This window comes from Oreochromis aureus, linkage group 14 (assembly GCF_013358895.1).
Source record: "Oreochromis aureus strain Israel breed Guangdong linkage group 14, ZZ_aureus, whole genome shotgun sequence".
In the NCBI taxonomy this organism is placed as follows: Eukaryota; Metazoa; Chordata; class Actinopteri; order Cichliformes; family Cichlidae; genus Oreochromis; species Oreochromis aureus.
Genome location: NC_052955.1, coordinates 4,697,838 through 4,715,027, shown reverse-complemented (window position 1 = coordinate 4,715,027; position 17,190 = coordinate 4,697,838). Strand labels below are relative to the sequence as shown.

Sequence of the window (17,190 nt, the reverse complement as noted above, 5' to 3'; positions counted from 1 at the left end):
GCTGTCACTGGGATCAGAGCTGTGCTGCATGTCTGAAGCTGTGTCAAACACACTCTTTACCTGCGTCGTGTTGTTCCTGTGGTGCTGCAGCAGTTCAGTGATTACAGCTGTTTCAGGGTTCGACGTGACCGGTGGCCCACAGGTGCATTAGGCTGTCATTTAAAATGAAAATGGCAGACAGAAACACCCTCCTTCTGTTTTCTCTCATTTCGACCAAAAAAGGCAGTGTTGGTTATCTGCAAGGATGATAAATGTGAAACTATAGAAGGGTATAGTCAAACGTTATGGAAACTATGCTAAACTTCTAAATCTTCCATGTTAAATAAGATTTAAAATAAATTAACAAGGAAATAATTCAGACATACCATAGTGTGACAGAGTGATCTGGGATGTTTAAGGAGCAGGAAAAGTAAAGAGCTACAGGACTAACTGACGAAATGAGAGCATCATTGTGAACAAAACACACAGCTGTAAGAACTTTATCTGACTTACCTGTCTTTACATATCAAACTACAGCCTTACTGTCCACTTACTGACACACACAGTTTTTTACAACACCTGAAAGTAAAAAGTTGGTGCTGTAGTGTCGTTGTTGATATAGTGTGCATAAATATAAATAGAAAAGTGTGTGGGCAGGTGACCTCAGCTGAATTTTTTTTGCCTGTGGCCAAATAAAGTGTTGTCCATGCGTGCAGTTGGATGTCCTGCAGCTAAGGCACTGGCCACAATCCAAAATCTGCACTGAGACAAAGAGGAACTGACAGATGGATAGGTGACGGGGGAGAAGGTGGAAGGAAAACTGTGTCGAGACAAAGAAACCCAGAAGAGCACCAGGGAAGGAAAGGTTGACATAAAGATTGAAAAATCTCAGTAGAACATTTTCCCGTGAACCACTTGTGTGTGTCCTCACTCACTGGACAGCGAATTTATCCACCTAAATTTAACAAGTGCACCCTACTTTTTACCTCAGGAGCTCAGGTAGTGTTCTTTTCACGTCACAGCCTGCCTCACATCTGACGCACTTTAGGTCCCAAACCCAGCAACAGACAGAAGAAAAAACACGTTGATCAGGTGTCAAAACTTTCTGACAGGCGGTGGGTTGAGAGTAACTTTAGACAATAATGGTTTAGTTATGTAAGCTTATAGAAACGGAGCTGTCTGCAGAGTGAAGGGAGACAATCTGTGGACTAAAATACCAATTAATCCTTCTGCAATTTAACTGTTAGGAGTAAGCCGGTCCAGATAAACAGCTGCTGGTGTGAATCCATTGTGGTGCCTGTAGACCTTTTACAGTTCAGTGTCTTTGCATACCTTGTGAAAAACTGTCCATACAGAAGGAAACTAAAGAAATACAAATTCTTTGTGATTATGTCTGTATATTATATATAGCCACGATTAGTTGTTTATTTATTTATACTTTTTATTATTACTCCCATTGGCTGTGACACAAAGCTCACAAGTCATTGATTGCTCAGAAGGTTGGAGGTCCGATCCCTGGCTGCTTCAGTCTGCATGTCAAATATTCTTGAGCAAGATACAAACCCCAAGTTGTCGTCCGATACGTCCGTCAGAGTATGAATATGTGTTAATGTTAGATAGGAAGCACTTAAATTAAAAAAAAAGCAAAGAAAAAAGTGCTTGTATGGATGGGTGTGAAATGGTATAAAGCACACACACTTTAAAACAACTAAACTAAAACTAATAAAAGATGGTACAAAAAGGGTCATTTGAAAGTGACGTCTAAATTTCTGCAGTTCCACACACACATGTATAATCATTAGTACACGTGTTGCATGGATTTCCTGTGTTGGCACAAACCTCTCAGTTAAGGCAACCACACTTATAAATGAATGAGTCATAAAACATGTACTCCCCGGACAGTTGATGAATAATGGCCAAAACCATTTCGTTGTTTAGGCTCTAAGCTCGTCTGTTTCTTCTGTAAGTTGCTTGTTTAGAGGTTGTGGCTGAACAGTGTAGCTGTGTTATTTGCTGAAATCTTTATTCAACCATTCAGAACTTCCACACTTTATCCACATGTTTCTCTCACTGCACTGCTTTCTTTTCAGTTAGTAACTCCTCTGATTTTTAGCACTTGTATATTCAGCCTGGCTGCAGGCAGATGTTGTCGTTTACAGGAAATTTCCAGCACAATAGACATTCAGTATCTCAGGTTTTGCTTGAATGACAGCATGTGGGTGCTGACTCCCTCGCCAAATATTTACATTTCCTGTTTTTATATTTCGTGTCTCTCTGAATACACTATGTGCTCACTGTGAACTGCACAATTCACTGAGTGTGGGACAGAGGACTCTGTGTGCTTTTATGTTCTGTACATAACAGCTTTGATGACGCCTAATCGTGATTTCCCTCTCACACTTTCACCCTGTTATTTCCTCACTCTCCTCTTTATCACTCCATCTGGTCCTTTCTTGTTTGCCCCACCTTCCATCATCCTCTTCACTGCAGTAATAATATCTGATGTCACAGTTGCCATGGGAGCTGTGCGATAAGTTTGCTGGTTGTCTAGTAACAGACTTCAGTCACAAAAATTAAAATGGAAATGACAAACAACACACTGAACTGTGCACATTTTAGGATGGGGATATGTATATAGTATAAAATATATTGCTTATATTAGCACGTCTTAATAAAGTACTGTCATCTTATTTCACCTATTTCCATTTTGCAAGCAAAATGTAAAGAAATGAAGGGTTGCTCAGTGCTTACTGCACATTACTGTGTGGTAGAGAGCGGAATAGTTTTTGGCTGAAATGAATTACACATCAGGAATTTCAAACCTGATTGTAAATTTATTGAGCTACTGTTTTCATTATTGTTATTCATTATTGTGGAAGAAGCTGTCCTATCAGATCCAAGAACAAATCTCATTTTTAAATAAATTCATCAATTATGTCCACATTAGGGCTGCAGTATCACCAGGTGAAATGGGATTTTCTAGACGTCCTTCACCAGAAAACATTTTCGTTCTGGGAAATCCCAGCTGTACTTTGAGGCCATATTTAATCTATCGAACGAGGTTTACCTCGGGTTTCCTGCCACTTTTGGGTGCCCAGAAAACCTCCAAAGGCAGGTGTCAAGAATCACCTGGCTCTATTTGACATGAAGGAGCAATGTCTCCAAACTCCTCAGCTATCAGTGGAGGGCTGTCCACACAGAAGTGACGCAGGAAGCGACTTCCAGTGACTTGAAGTAATGTCATGTGAAAAAACAGCTTGCAGTGTGAAGTGAGTCCATTCTTGTGTTTACATGTTAAGGCTGAGGAAACTCATTTTGGATGCTTGTGTCTGTCACTTCATTCTTTTTGGTTGCTACTAGGGCTGCTCGATTATGGCAAAAATGATAATCACGATTATTTTCACTGAAATTGAGATCTCGATTATTTGACGATATTTATTTAACAATAACAATGTATTGAATAATGGCTTTAAAGATTGTCAAAAAATAATATAAAATAGTGTGCAAATACTGATTACAGTGCAAATGTTTGCAATATAAAAAAATAATTGAAAAATGTAAACATCTATGTTTAGTGAACTTCAAAATACTGCACAATATTTGATCCACGTCTGACTCAGCGAACCCATAATGTTTCCACACCACTGAAGTCGTTTTACCTCTTTTCAACCAGCGGCATTCTTTCTTCAGCAGCCGTTATCCTCTCCTCTCCAAATAACTTCTGCTTAGCTTTCCGAGCTTTCCGAGCTTCCCTCGGGTCCTCTTAATTGTTGTGACGCGTGTTCAAAACGCAGAGAGGTGCGCTCGATTTGCCACACGGAGCAGTGCGAGAGTAAAGCACGAGGGAGGTGCTAATAATCGGCTCAGTCATTTTTAATGATCGTTGAAAGCCCAGATCGTAATCTAGATTAAAATTTGATTAATTGAGCAGCCCTAGTTGCTACTCACAGCTCGTGACTGTGAATGAGGTGCAGCTTTACAGTGATGCTACTCCAATCCCCCTGAAAAATTGCTGCCATTACTCTGTCTTTAGGGGTAGATGGAGAGAGAGAGACTTCTTCTTCTTCTGTGGGTGTAGTTTGGTTGTTCTGCTCTAGATGCGGAGTGATAGATTAGCTGAGTATGTAGGACATTTGTTTATCATAAATCACATGTTTGAGCTGTAGATCAAATACAGGTCAGTGTGTATTTCTGTGAGCTGATCTGCATCTTCTGGGTTACTTTAAGCAGGCCACAGTAATGAAACCAGGACACTCTCACACGCTCTGTCTTGCTGAGTCTACTTTTCCTGTGAATACATTTTAAATTGAGCTTTCTTTTCTCCCCCTTAGGTAAAGAGTTTGGTGGCCAAAAATCCAGCTTTTCCCCCTCTCTCTGTCCTACATGTCTTCCGTCCTTTTCTGTCTCTCTCTGTGATGCTGGGCTGTGGCTGACTGTATGCCCGTGACCAGACTGAAGCTGGGGAAGCTAAAGGTGGTGCGGCGGCAGCTGCTGCAAAGGTACAAAACGCCATCACCATTACACTCATAGTGGTACATACAGACTGTAGTTGAATAGTCCAAAAAATGGCCTCTAACCTCTTTTTTCTTAGTCGCCTTTCCTTAAAATGAAGGAAAAATTGTAAGTTAATATAGCTTATAATTATTATTTACCAAGCTGCAGTGCATTTAGAGAAAGCATATAATGGAAGCCAAGAGATTAACTGTGGTACTTAATGAGGAAGTCATGGAAAAGGTTAGGGCAGAGAAGTGTGTGAGGGCGATGCAGGACATGTATGAGGACAGTGGTCAGGAGTGATAGATTGGTTCATAGTAGGGGGTGAGACCACATCAGGGGTAGACTGAGCCTCTTCTTGTTGCAGTGGACAGGCTGACTGATGAGGTCAGGTCTCTGAAATATGATGTTTGCAGAGATCAGGTGGAAGAGAGCCTGGAGAGGTGGAGGTGTGCACAGGAGAGAAGCTGGGAGAAGGAGACAGATGGAAAAGTGACGATGTGAGGAGCAGAGATGGTGAAGGAAGATGAGTTTAAGCTAGGGTCAACCATGCAGAGCAACTGACAGTAAACAAGTAAGGCAAACATGCAGGGTGGAGACATGGTAGGGACACATGTTAGAGCCGATTTTTGACACAGGAATAGCAGCAAGTGTGAATGGGAAGGTTTACAAGATGGTAGTGAGACTTGCTATGATGTTTGGCTTTGAGATGGTGGCACTGACAAAAAGACAGGAAGTGGAGAGGCTGAATATGTTAAGATTTTCATTGGAGTCACTGGGATATCATTTGAGTACATCAGAGAGACCGCTCAAGCTGAGCAGTTTAGTGATGAAGTAAGAGAGGCAAGGCAACCTCAGCAGCAGATTTTGTTACAGCAGCGCTTTTTACGAGGGTTTGCAAAGTTAAAAATAAAACACATCCAGAAAATCTGATGTAAATAACAGACAGGGTTAGCCTAAAGTAGCTTGAATGGAGTTTCCTGAATTATTTTTACACACTGGTACTAAGAAGCATTCAATAAAACCAAATACACCCTGATTTCAAATCTAGTATTTAGACCATTTTTAATTGTCTTTGGTTCCTCGGGGCTGTAGTTGAACTTAATTTGTTTTAAAGCATCAGAAAATATCTTCAAACATCCTGTCTGTACACGATGAGCTTTACACTGTTTTCATGGAGGACTGTTCTAAAGTATGACCATCTGTACAGGATGAGTCACACAACTTATTTATGTACCAAGATAACCTGAATGCATCATCTAAACTGTGCTATTTTCATATGTGTTTACTGTAGGAAATGTTTGTTGCTGGCAGTTTGTTGATTTCAGTAAAATCTCGAGCAACCAGCACGTTGTCATGCAAAGATTTATTAATCTTAGATCTTAGTGAATCTTGGTTTTCACTCAACATTATTTTGATTAGATTAAAAAAATGCCGTTAAAAGTTTTACACCAAATGCTGCTTAATTAAATCATAGTTTTACCTGCACTACTCTTGTTTGCTCATTTCCAGCTCAGTATTTTCATGTTGGAGTACCTTTGTATCAATCATAGATTAAAATAATGCTTATTCATCATTTGCTCTCATAAGAACTGCACTTATCAGTTGGACACAGACGGGTCAGACCACACTGTAAAACTGGGTTTGGCAAAAAAATCAAAGTCACATTTATATTATGTTTGTAAACACTAATACAGTTTGTTTGGGGTTTTTTTTTTAAAGACAGAAAATGCGAATAAATGTGTATGCCTTTTACTTTGTATAATATTTTGTACTGTTTAATTCAAAATACCTCTACCAGAGTATTTTCTAGAAAAGTACTAAAACCAGAGAAATAAAGAACACATTTCTCTGAATGTATAACACAGTGGTCACAGGATCATTAAACATGCTGTCATGATTTGAAGTACTGTGTACATCCTCACATTTATGTGCTTTTCTTTTCTGGTTTTTCTTTTTTGAGTCCATGCTCTTGTCTTTTTGGTTTTCTTTTACTTTTTATGCTGTAAGCGCCATCGACTTGTCAGGGGCTGCAGATGTAAAGCTAAATCTGGCACATTTATACAATGTCCCTTACTGTGCATGATCCCTTTTTTAAAAACATTTGAAAACAAACCTTCTGGGCCTTGATGCTTCAAAGACGAGCCCTTTTAGCTCCTGTCTTGTCCCTCCTGACTCTCTTCTGTCCGTGGCAAACAAAGGTTTGAACAGTAGGTGGGTGGAAGGCCAAGATTTTGGGTGGGGGGCCCAAGAGACCAGTCTGAAGCCTGTCTTTTGGATCACAGAGGTTACCTGCTCGTAGGCTTTGTCCATGTTGTATATGAAGATTCAGCCCTGTAATAGTACATGACAGAAAAAACATAAATATCCAGTTTAACATCTCAGAAATGACAGTAAGGTAATGTGTTACTCAAAGCCTATTTATAATAAAATTGTAGGAGTACAGTTCATTCATAGACATGTATTTAATGTGTTGAATGCTGTATTTAGGAAAGTGCCATATCCTGAGTGTTTTTCTTTTGTATCTGTATCAGGTATGAACACCAGCCATTTGTCTCCTGCCTGGCTGGCCTCTACGGCTGCCAATGGAGACGATACCAAAGAGCCCGGGCACAGCCGGGAGAGTGCTGCTGCAGCAAGGTACACACACACACACACTCACACAGTCTACAACAAGCAGATTGTTGGTTAGTTTGCTGATTGTGCAAAGAGTATTGATTACCCAGCCGGTTCTCCTCAGTCTGGCCTGCTGACTCTGACTGTCAGTAACTGCTTTTTCTATGAAAAAATATCAGTATGTGCATACGCCCTGTCAGCTGGTTTTAGTATTTAGTGGTTCTATTTGCACCTGGTAATAAAATACATCCTCAGCATCAGGGAGTTTGTGCTCCAAATATGAATGTAAACTTTTTTTACCCCAAGAAAAAAAGTTCGCCTTTAAACTGTTTAACATCTTCACCAGAAGCTTAGCGGAGTATGATACATATATATTTGATTTTTTTCTTTTGTGGAGTAGAAATGGGATGTTTGAACTTCTGTGTGTGTTTTACAGGTGGAATGTGGCAGCTTTGGCCTCCTGATCCTCACCTTTTTCCTGAGTTTTGTGTTCCTCTATTTCTGGAGTGAAGCCCAGAACGACTACAATGACTTTGACTGGTTCGTACTGAGCACACTGACAAACACAAGTGCACACACATTAATGTTTTGCCCCAGGCACATATGTCTGGAGATCTGTGTGACCTAGAGACCTTGACTGGAAACCTTTACTCTCTATTCTCCGACTGATTGGCAAATGGTTCCTGAGGACTGCTGGCTGCTGCTGGGTGAAATCAGTCCCAAACAAGGTTCTAGACCAAAAACCTTTGCAATTGCTTTGGTCGCTAGAAGATTGTCACTTTTGCCAATAGTTTGCATTAAAAACACAGATGACATGTCTGCAAACACTCAAGCAGTAGAGAAAATGCAAACTAGTAACTGAGAATGTTTGCCTTCAAAGTAAAAGTTGTTCCTTATTGCTGAAAGAAAAATGTCACAAAAGATGCAACTTTTACTTTGAAAACGTCTCTGTTTCTGGGTTGCGTTGTACGCTTCAGTTTCACAACCGCTCATCAAGTGTTTGTTGTAATTTTTAGTGCATTCATTGTTTTATGTGATGGAGTTGGGATGTAGCCATAAGAGTAGAGCTGTTTGGAGGAAATAAAGTTGAAAACCAATCATCAGTGAAATGTTTTTCAGAGTCAGAAAAAGACAAATTGAGCAGCTGTAACTGTCATAAAGCATTTGAATCTCCCACAACACATTTGTTCATAAGTCTAAGTACTCTCATATGCACTGATTCATGAGCAAGACACAAATCTTTTCCTCTTTTAAAAAGTGAAAAAGTCCACATTTGGGAGTTCATTCAATCGTCACCGATTTTCGCACTTTGAAGTTGTATTGAAAAATACATCACAATACTAAATTAACTGGTTATTTCTTTTGTAACAAAACCTACCTGGTTAGGTTTCAAAGAAAACATCATTTAAGTTAAAGATACAACCGTTGCTACTTTTAAAGCTTCTTTCTGTTACAGCTTTATCTGGTTAAACATGTGCTCCACACACAAAATATGCAACCTGTTAAAACACATCACTTACAGATTCATGACAACTGTCTCCAAGAAATTTTGCAGTTTTTGTCCACAGCTATAAATGTCCACAGGTGATGACTGTTTGATGTTTTGTTAAGAGTTGGTGTGGATTAAACTGACCAAACACACCATGAAGCACACTTCAAACAGACACGAAGCTGCTGCTACAGTTTTGTTTCTGTCCTTTTGTATCTTCAGGTTTAACTTTGGGAATCTTGGGTTCTGGTTCCCCTGGTCTCTGGTGCTGCTGATTGTTGCTGCGGCTCTCTTCACATACATCGCTCTGCTATTGGTATGAACACCGATTTCAGATTTCAACCCATCTGGAACCTGGAAATATAATAGAAAACCAATAAAAAGAAAGAAAATAGTGGTTGCCACTTTAATTCCCCGGAGCTACCAAGAAAACCTTTGTATTACAGCTACAACTATGTTCTTATTAAAGTTCAGCAAGTTTTCAGCAACACCTTATTGGAACCAACTTGACTGTTTGTTTGCTCTCCTGTTACCAGCCTGTGCCCTCGTGCAGTCATGTAATAACAGCAAAGCATTGAAATATCACAGATTGCTTGTTTTTTTTGTTTTTGTTTTTTTTCACTTTAACTGGAGTTCTTCAAACCGTTTTATTAGACACAAGTGCGCACTGTGCCTCGGGCTCTCCCAGCAAGTCGTTTGACATTTAGGAGCTTGTCTGCTTCTCTACAGTGACAAACTTATGTAAGACTTTCATATAAAACATGTGAAAAGTATTAAAATCTTTGAAGATTGGCTTTGATCAAACAGTTTTTATTGGACATGAAAGTAATTTAATAATAAGAAAAAAACTGAGGACAAAATAAATGTGATAAAGATTTTTTTAAAAGTTCTTGAAGTTAAAGGTTTAACAGATTTAATCAGCTTTATAAAACACTAATATTAATAGATATTGGATATTAAGAATATTAATGCCTGTTCTGCACCTGTTGTTCAGGTGCTGGCGGTGTGTTTGCTTTCTGAGGGCCAGAGGTTGTACCTTCACTGGAGCCACAAGGTATAAATACAGAAATGTAAAAAGAGCATGAACTGTTTTTCAGGTCTCTGTTGGTGTGCATTGTCATATGTTGTATTTTCTCGTCTTCCTCTCTTTGTCAGTCTGGTATTGTGGTGACGCTGGCGTTCTCCGTCACAGCCACCGCCATCCTCTCTGACCTCTGGAGCAAAGAATGGAAGACTCTCCTCCTCTCCCTGCAGGTGAGCCACACCAGCCAATCACAGCAAGGAGTGATTAGTTTTTTGGTTTTGTTTTTTTTCAAATAATTAACCACACAGTTTATTAAACATTGTACAGTTATGTTTATTACGTGCTGTCACTTTCTTTTTATATTTAGGTCACAGCACCTTACCTACATGTGGCTGCAGTGTCATTGATGGCGATTCTTTCCTGGCCAATAGCTTTACATTTCTTTCGCATGAACAAGAAAGGTAAGGAATGTGATTTTTGCACCTTAAAAATAACACTGAAAGTGGGGTGGGGCATAGACGGTGTAAAACATGGGTTCAACTTTCTTAGGGTGAAGCCGAAATGGAAATGTCTCAAATCTGCCATCTTTTTAATGGCCAGCAGGGGGCGACTCCTCTGGTTGTGAAAAGACTGGGTGTTCGTTACTTTACAATCAATAGTTTCAGCTCATACTGAACAAAGCATGAAGTTAATTTTGTAATTTATTCATTCATTACTTAAGTCACTGACTAATGACTTGGCAGTCCTAAGATCATTCCTGGAGCATGCATTGTCTTCAGTTTCTCAGTCTGATCCGCTGAAGTTTTATCATATTTGATTTTTTTTTTTTGTGGATAATTTTATTTCAAATTTTCAAAATATAAACCAACACAAACCCCAAAACAAACAAAAACAAACAGGTTCAGATGCGTTACAGAAAAAACAATTAATTCAAACAAACATGCACTTCACAGAACACCACAGGACAGAGTACCAAAAGCTGGAGTCCAGTTTAGCCCAGTCTGGCCCTCGCAAAGTGTTCCAAGAAGGGGTTCCAGACGCTCAGAAGAGAATCTTTTGAGTCTTTGCTGAACTTTTCCATTTGTATTATGGACACCATGTCTGTTACCTACAACTGAAAGGAAGGAGGAGTGGGGGACTTCATTCCCTCATCATATCTGATTTTTAAACACCAACATGAGGACAGTGCAAACACTCAGGTCGATGCTTTAAAACAGTGGGGAATGTGTTTGTGCTTTGTCCATGTCTTTCATACTGTGGGTGGTTGTGCAGTTGCAACACTTACTGATGAACCTTTCTTAAGGATACCATGGAGCATCTGATTCAGTTTTTATTGAGTTTTTTTTAATTATATCTCGTATGTAGATCTACATGGAAGAACTCGTGAATCAAAATCACATTAAAAGTAGTTAAATATTTGATAATGCTACACCATAACGACACCCTTTAAAAAAAACTATGTTTTTATGTTTTATTATAATAAAGGCAATAAAGGGAACAAACAGCTCATTTTTGTCTCAGTTTAGAACCTGTTCTCTTTTAAAAGCCACAATATCAGATAGTTGGGAAAGAGAGAAGAATAGAAATGGGTATATGCAGCCTATCAGTACAGTAACTGGAAGAGAATAAAGGCTGAAGGATCTTAGAGAATTACTTTATTGGCTTTTTGGCTGCAAAGTCGTACTCCTGAGCAAATCCTTCCTTTTCTGTCAAAGCTTATCAACCTGTAGATCTCCCTCCAGCCGCCGTTAGGCACAAAAGGGTTTTCATTTGAGTAATTTTCCTACAAACTGAGTCTGTTTTTATTGGTCTCAAGGTCATTCTGATCTCATGCCTTGCCAGCTCTGCCCCTTTAGCTGCCATCTGTTTCTTTTAACCTGTCTTCAGGTTGCTTTCTGTCTTGTGTCACGTCCTTTCCTCTCTGCTGAATGGCTTTGACCTCCGTGTCTCTTCTCTCTCTTTTCTCTCCGTTGGTACTTTCTTTCTCTTGTTGCCATGGGGATTCAGCGGGCAGGATGAGACTCGTGTCAGGGGTCTGTGCTAGCAGAAGCAGATTGTGTAATATGGCTTAGTCCTCTTTAATGTTTTGAGATAAACATCTGGGCAAAGTTAAACTGAATACTGGTAGAACTTTAAAGCTATTAAAACCTGTAAAATGAGCCATGTGCCATACGTAATAATTTCCAACTAGCGATTAAGCCCATCAACTTATCGGGAAACTGGATGTCCCAGAGTCGTTGCCTCCTGTTGGTCATTAGAAAGTAATCCAGACTTTAAAGCTGTGCATTTATTATACTCGGTTAAATCTATAACTTTATTTAATTTAGGATTGGTTTAAACGTTGGTAAGGATTCACATGATTTTTCCTGTGAAAGAAAAGCAAAATGCCTGTCCTCTATTTTGATGATGTTTGTAACAGTTGCTGATGGATTCTGATGGTTTTGGGCAGGTTGTTCAAAGAGGAGACAGACGGGGCAGCAGTAGGAGTGTCTGTGCTTAGTCATGCTGAGACTCTTTAGTGGGAGGCTGACAAAAGAGCACCTGTTGACATTTCCCAAAAGGGCAGAATTTCTCTCTCTATTAATGCCACCATGACCAAAAGAAGTCCCACTTAAATCTGGCTTTTATCTGTAGCAGGGAAGTGTAAAATTGGCCTTCCTTCCTTGGTCAAATGACTCAGCAGTAGTCATAGCTCTCGTGCATAGATATATATATACACATAGAGGCCACAGCAGGGCTTGGCGACGCTGTCTTGCTCGGGGCATTAATCCTGTTCCTGTGCAAAATGCCAAACCTTTGTTCTGCTTTTTGATGCTCTAATGAAAGAAATGGAATAGCAGTACTGGTGTGAGGATTTTGTGCAACATTTTAATTATACATTTTACTAATTTGATGCAATACTGTGAAAAAATGAACCGTCCCTCATTTTTCTAGTTTTTGCTTCAAAGGAGCCACATTTGTCATTTTTTTAAAGTGGTCTAAAACGGTACTTCTCCTTCCAGGTTTTCCTTTGGACATTTGCTGCCTTTTCACTCCTTTTGTCGTGCAGTCTTTATAATTGACCATTTTTAAAAGAATCATTCAAGCATAAAAAAGGCACGTAATTCAACATGTGAACCAGTGTGGTATCAACACATAACTGACAACTTAGCAAAGATCACATTTTAAATTGAATTTTTAGGCACTTTCTTATTAGCAGCCGGTCACAAAAAAACACAACATGTTCCCTTTGTTTTAGTTAAATGTACAAAAAACGTGCACAAGGCAACATGGTGTGGCAAAGAGGCATTAGCTGAAAACGTAGCATATCTCGGTATGGCTAAGGAAAGTGGACAAATGGAGGGCAAAAGAAGTGATAGGTCTTAAAAGCTTAAAAACTATCAACAGCAAATGAAGAAATGGGGGAAAAAATCGAGACTTGACACAGAGAGATGGATTTGTTCTTCAGTTGAGCCAAGTCTCCTGAAGTCTCTGAAAACTACTTAAAGAAACTAGAAGAACGCTGCCAGAGTGGGCTCGGGCTTTGTAAAGGTGGCCATACCAAATATTGATGCTTCTTAGAATTGTACAAACTCTGCTGTGTACATGTATGGCTGCACTCATTTCCATTTTCCTAGCAAATTATAAAGAAATGAGGGGTCACTCAAGATTTGTGCACAGTAATGTATAGCCAAAGATTTTTTTTAAATATTTGTTTTCCCTTATTAACCTGACTCAATAATAAGTGACGTTCTTGATACTAATAAAGTGATATAATCAATAAAGGCAGTCCTCACACAGTTACTGATTTATTGTTTTTGCTGCAACTGTCTAAATAATCAGCTCTGAGTCCTTATTCTGGTCTCACCTTTTAATTTGACCTGCACAGAATAAACAGAGGTGCTGCCTGCAGAGTTTCTCTAAATGAAACAAACTCAGAGCCTCGTTTATTAGTGAAGACGTGGAGTGTTTGTTTCAGCCTAGTTGGTGGCAATTTTACCCCTCATTAAAATCGTAATCCTGCTGACCTCTGGTGCTTTAATTTGTCAGCTTGCTGTGTTGAACAGACAAATTCTGGGGTAACATGGTGTTCGGGGTGGATTCAGAGGGTGGGGTGATGAGTGGGGTAAGATATCTTTTATTCATCAGGGAAGACAATAAAAAACGCCTTTCTGTCTGTTGTAAAGTTTAAACCATACACAGTCTTGCATGAATTTACTATAAAAACTCATAGAATAGTCTTATTTGTCTGTATTTAAGAGTCTACAATTCAGGTCTTTGGATTTGCTCTCTGTCCAGACTTCCCTGTGTTGTCCATATGGCTGCTGTTGTTAAGCACTATGTTGATCCCATCAAGAAAGATTTACTCCATATTATCCTGATTAAGTTCCAGTTTCTACTGCACTGCACTCCTGTAACTGACTTTTTGTGCTTGTTAGTATTAGGATTTGTTTACATGTGAATTGCACAAATTACAGCAGAATGTGTGTATTTTATGTGCAGAATATTTGGACAGTAGTATGCAGTAGTACAGTCCTGTTTCATGACCTTTTATTTATTTTTGTGGCATTTAGTCCGTCAGGTGGCCGTCCTGGGACTGTTTCTGTCCGTGCTGTTCTCGCTCTACCTGGTTCCTCTGGGAATGTACTCGCCCTGCATCAAAGAGGCGGGAACTCTGGGACCTGCCCCTACTCTCATTGGGCACAGAGGAGCTCCAATGGTGAGGCTGAATTAAACCGTGATCATCTGATCTGATTTTGTTTATTCCTAAACTAAATTTGCAAAATATTTTGATTTATATTTTATTTTATATTTAACTCGTGTGGTTGTGGATTAGCCTCCCCTTGGGTAATGTAGTGGGAATGTGTGTTCGCCTCATCATATCGAACGCATCATAACACTGACATCATCACACCAAGAATCGCAGTGCAGTTATGTAAAAGTAGAAAACAGTGATTCATGATTACGTTGCAGTTTCACACCTTGCATTTCCTACTTATGGGGAATTTAAAAATAAAACAACTGCCAAACAGTTTTTTGACTTTGCTCTAAAATAAAGTCATTAAAAAAATTTTCACTGGGAGTTAAAGTGGACATTAAACACCACGTGTATAAAGATTAATTTGCACCATGAAGTCCTGCTCTCACAAACGTGCATAGATGTAACATTGTCTGTGAAGCTAGGTTTAAGAAATAAGTGCTTGAAGTTTTTACAACTGAACGTGACGTCATCAGGTTGGTGGGTTGGATGCGGCTCATAGACTTACATTAGTTTATGTTAGCAAACCAGTGGAAAACAAGGGGACTAAAACTAAAAAGTCTAAGGGGGGTCACTTTGGTACACATTGGTACAGCAATGAGTTTCATGTTTAAAAAAACCAAAGACTTACTGTCCACTTTCACTCTGTGTTTCCTAAACAGTCAGTGTTTCTCGTTGTTTGGCTAGCTATGCAAAAATGGGAAAATCCACCTGTTGGCTGTAATGTTCATGCAGGTGGCAGCAGGCAGGGAAAGTGGATAATGAAATTTGTTATTCAACATGTGTCTGAGCTTATATTGACACTATTGGAGGTAAATTCTGTCGTGGAAGTAGGTTTCCATCTAAGTCACTGTCAGCTGTGACAGTTCTAACAGTTGTGCTGCTTGTTGTAGATCAGAAGTTGTGCCCAGTAGCTCAGCAGATACTCTAAAGCTCTCGATGTAATGAGGAAAAGAAAACAGGCTGATATCCAGATGGATGTTTTGGAAACTGATTTTGCTTTGTCTTCTGCAGCCCTCCTGAGTGCAATCCCTGTTAGAATATCTCTGATCAGGGCGAAGGTTGGATCCCTTCTGAAATTGTTGCTTGTTTTTGTGTAGCTCGCTCCGGAGAACACTGTGATGTCTTTTGAGAAGGCAGTGGAAGCTGGAGGAGAAGGACTGGAGACTGATGTCACCATCAGGTGTGTCATCCTACTGTTTATTTTTTTTATCTCACTCTTTTATTTATGGAGCGTGTGAATTGAACACAGTAATGTCACTGCTGTAAATACAGAGAGATTTTGAATTTAAGCTACAAAATTCATTATAAACTTGACTCTCAGGTTACAAGGACCAGTATGCCCATAACAAGCATCATTTTCCAAATCCTCCTAACTTGTCAGTCTTTTTTTTCTTAAGCTGCAAATTTCCCATCTTTCACTCTACGTCAGTACTACTGCTACTTCAACCCCGCCACCACCCCAACATCCACCTATAACCTCTGACAGGATGTGTTCTCATCAGTCCCCAGTTTCTGCGTGCATCATCATATATGCTGGCATATGCTTTATTTATCTCAGAGGCTTATTTGGTGGGTTATTTGTTTGCTGGCAATAGGAAGAATCCGTGAATAAGTGTCTCACACCAAAAGTGTGAAAGTTTGGAACCTGGCGTGTAACTTAAAATCCAGACTGCAGATGGCACGACAAGATTGTTCATCTAAAGCCAGCCTCACATTACAGGATTATAAAAACTCATGACTGCAATCGGTGCATCCTTCGACACTGACTGTTACCTCTGGGTGTTTCCTTAATGGTAAAATGATCACATCAATCAGATCAGGTGATCAGTGAACTACAGCCGAGTCTCTTGAATTATACAGATCAGATGCTAGCACGCTCCTCTCATTGCTGAGGTGATTACCGCCATGCTAATCCAATTAGCGGAGAGCACTCCCGTGAGCCCACAACCAAACGTTTAGCACCATTTTACAACCTGAAAACAGGAGGATCAGCAGCAGTGCATGGCTCAACGTTAGCGGGTTAGTTTAATCCAGTGCTGTCGAGTCTATTGGTGCTTTCATAAGAATGAGTTGTATTTCTATGTTGTGCATGAATTACACTGGATACTTGGCTGCTGTTGTGTAACTACAGTATATAATGTATTTCATAAGGTGGGTTTTCTGGTAGGAGTGCAGCGATTTCCTTCTTTTATTTCTTCAGCCACATCAACAGATTTGTGAAAGAGGATTGAAGGTCAATAAATGCAACTTACTGAGAGTCTGTAGGGCAGATTCTGGGGTTCAGTTTGTCTCATAAATTTACATATTGTTTTTATGAAGTATAGAAGGTGTCCTGTCATATTATCAATGCTGACCAGTGAATCTGGTCATCCTTACTGTTAGTGTTCCTGCTTTCCTGGTCATAATAAATTACGCTTGAATCCTCGTGTTGTGACTCACTGAATATTTCTTTCTGTCTGTAGTTCTGATGGCGTTCCCTTCCTGATGCACGACTCCACCCTGAAGAGGACCACTAATATCGCGGAGGTTTTCCCAAACAGGACACACCTCGATGCCTCCATGTTCACTTGGACCGAGCTGCAGCAGTTGAATGCTGGTGATTGGTTCTTATCGGTATGACCAACACGCACACAGCTCAACACAGAGCAACAGCAGCATGTTGTTGGCTTAGAAATGCATCATCTGTATAGAAACTACTGAAAGGAACACATTCCTACAGTTATTTAGAATTCACAAATGTTGTTTTATTTCCTGCTGGCAGTGACAGACAGATAAACAACTAAGCCAAAGAAAAAGAAAGAAAATGTCCCTCTAAGTTAAGAGGAGGTGAAATTCAACCTGATTTTT

At 39.7% G+C, this 17,190-nt stretch overlaps 1 protein-coding gene across 4 annotated transcripts in view; it reads left to right on the top strand.

Annotated features, from left to right (window-relative positions):
- gdpd4a (glycerophosphodiester phosphodiesterase domain containing 4a) overlaps window positions 1-17,190 on the top strand; it is a 42,332-nt gene that overhangs the window by 13,586 nt on the left and 11,556 nt on the right. For all 4 annotated transcript variants that reach the window (XR_005608184.1, XM_039598288.1, XM_039598290.1 and 1 more), the window contains 10 exons: window positions 4,311-4,478; window positions 7,008-7,113; window positions 7,526-7,629; window positions 8,801-8,894; window positions 9,573-9,632; window positions 9,734-9,832; window positions 9,970-10,063; window positions 14,156-14,301; window positions 15,441-15,523; window positions 16,806-16,956. Coding sequence is in view for 3 of the 4 variants with exons in the window: in XM_039598288.1 (XP_039454222.1) it covers window positions 4,417-4,478; window positions 7,008-7,113; window positions 7,526-7,629; window positions 8,801-8,894; window positions 9,573-9,632; window positions 9,734-9,832; window positions 9,970-10,063; window positions 14,156-14,301; window positions 15,441-15,523; window positions 16,806-16,956 (999 nt within the window). In the remaining variant the exon portion in view is untranslated. The remainder of the gene's footprint in view (window positions 1-4,310; window positions 4,479-7,007; window positions 7,114-7,525; window positions 7,630-8,800; window positions 8,895-9,572; window positions 9,633-9,733; window positions 9,833-9,969; window positions 10,064-14,155; window positions 14,302-15,440; window positions 15,524-16,805; window positions 16,957-17,190) is intronic.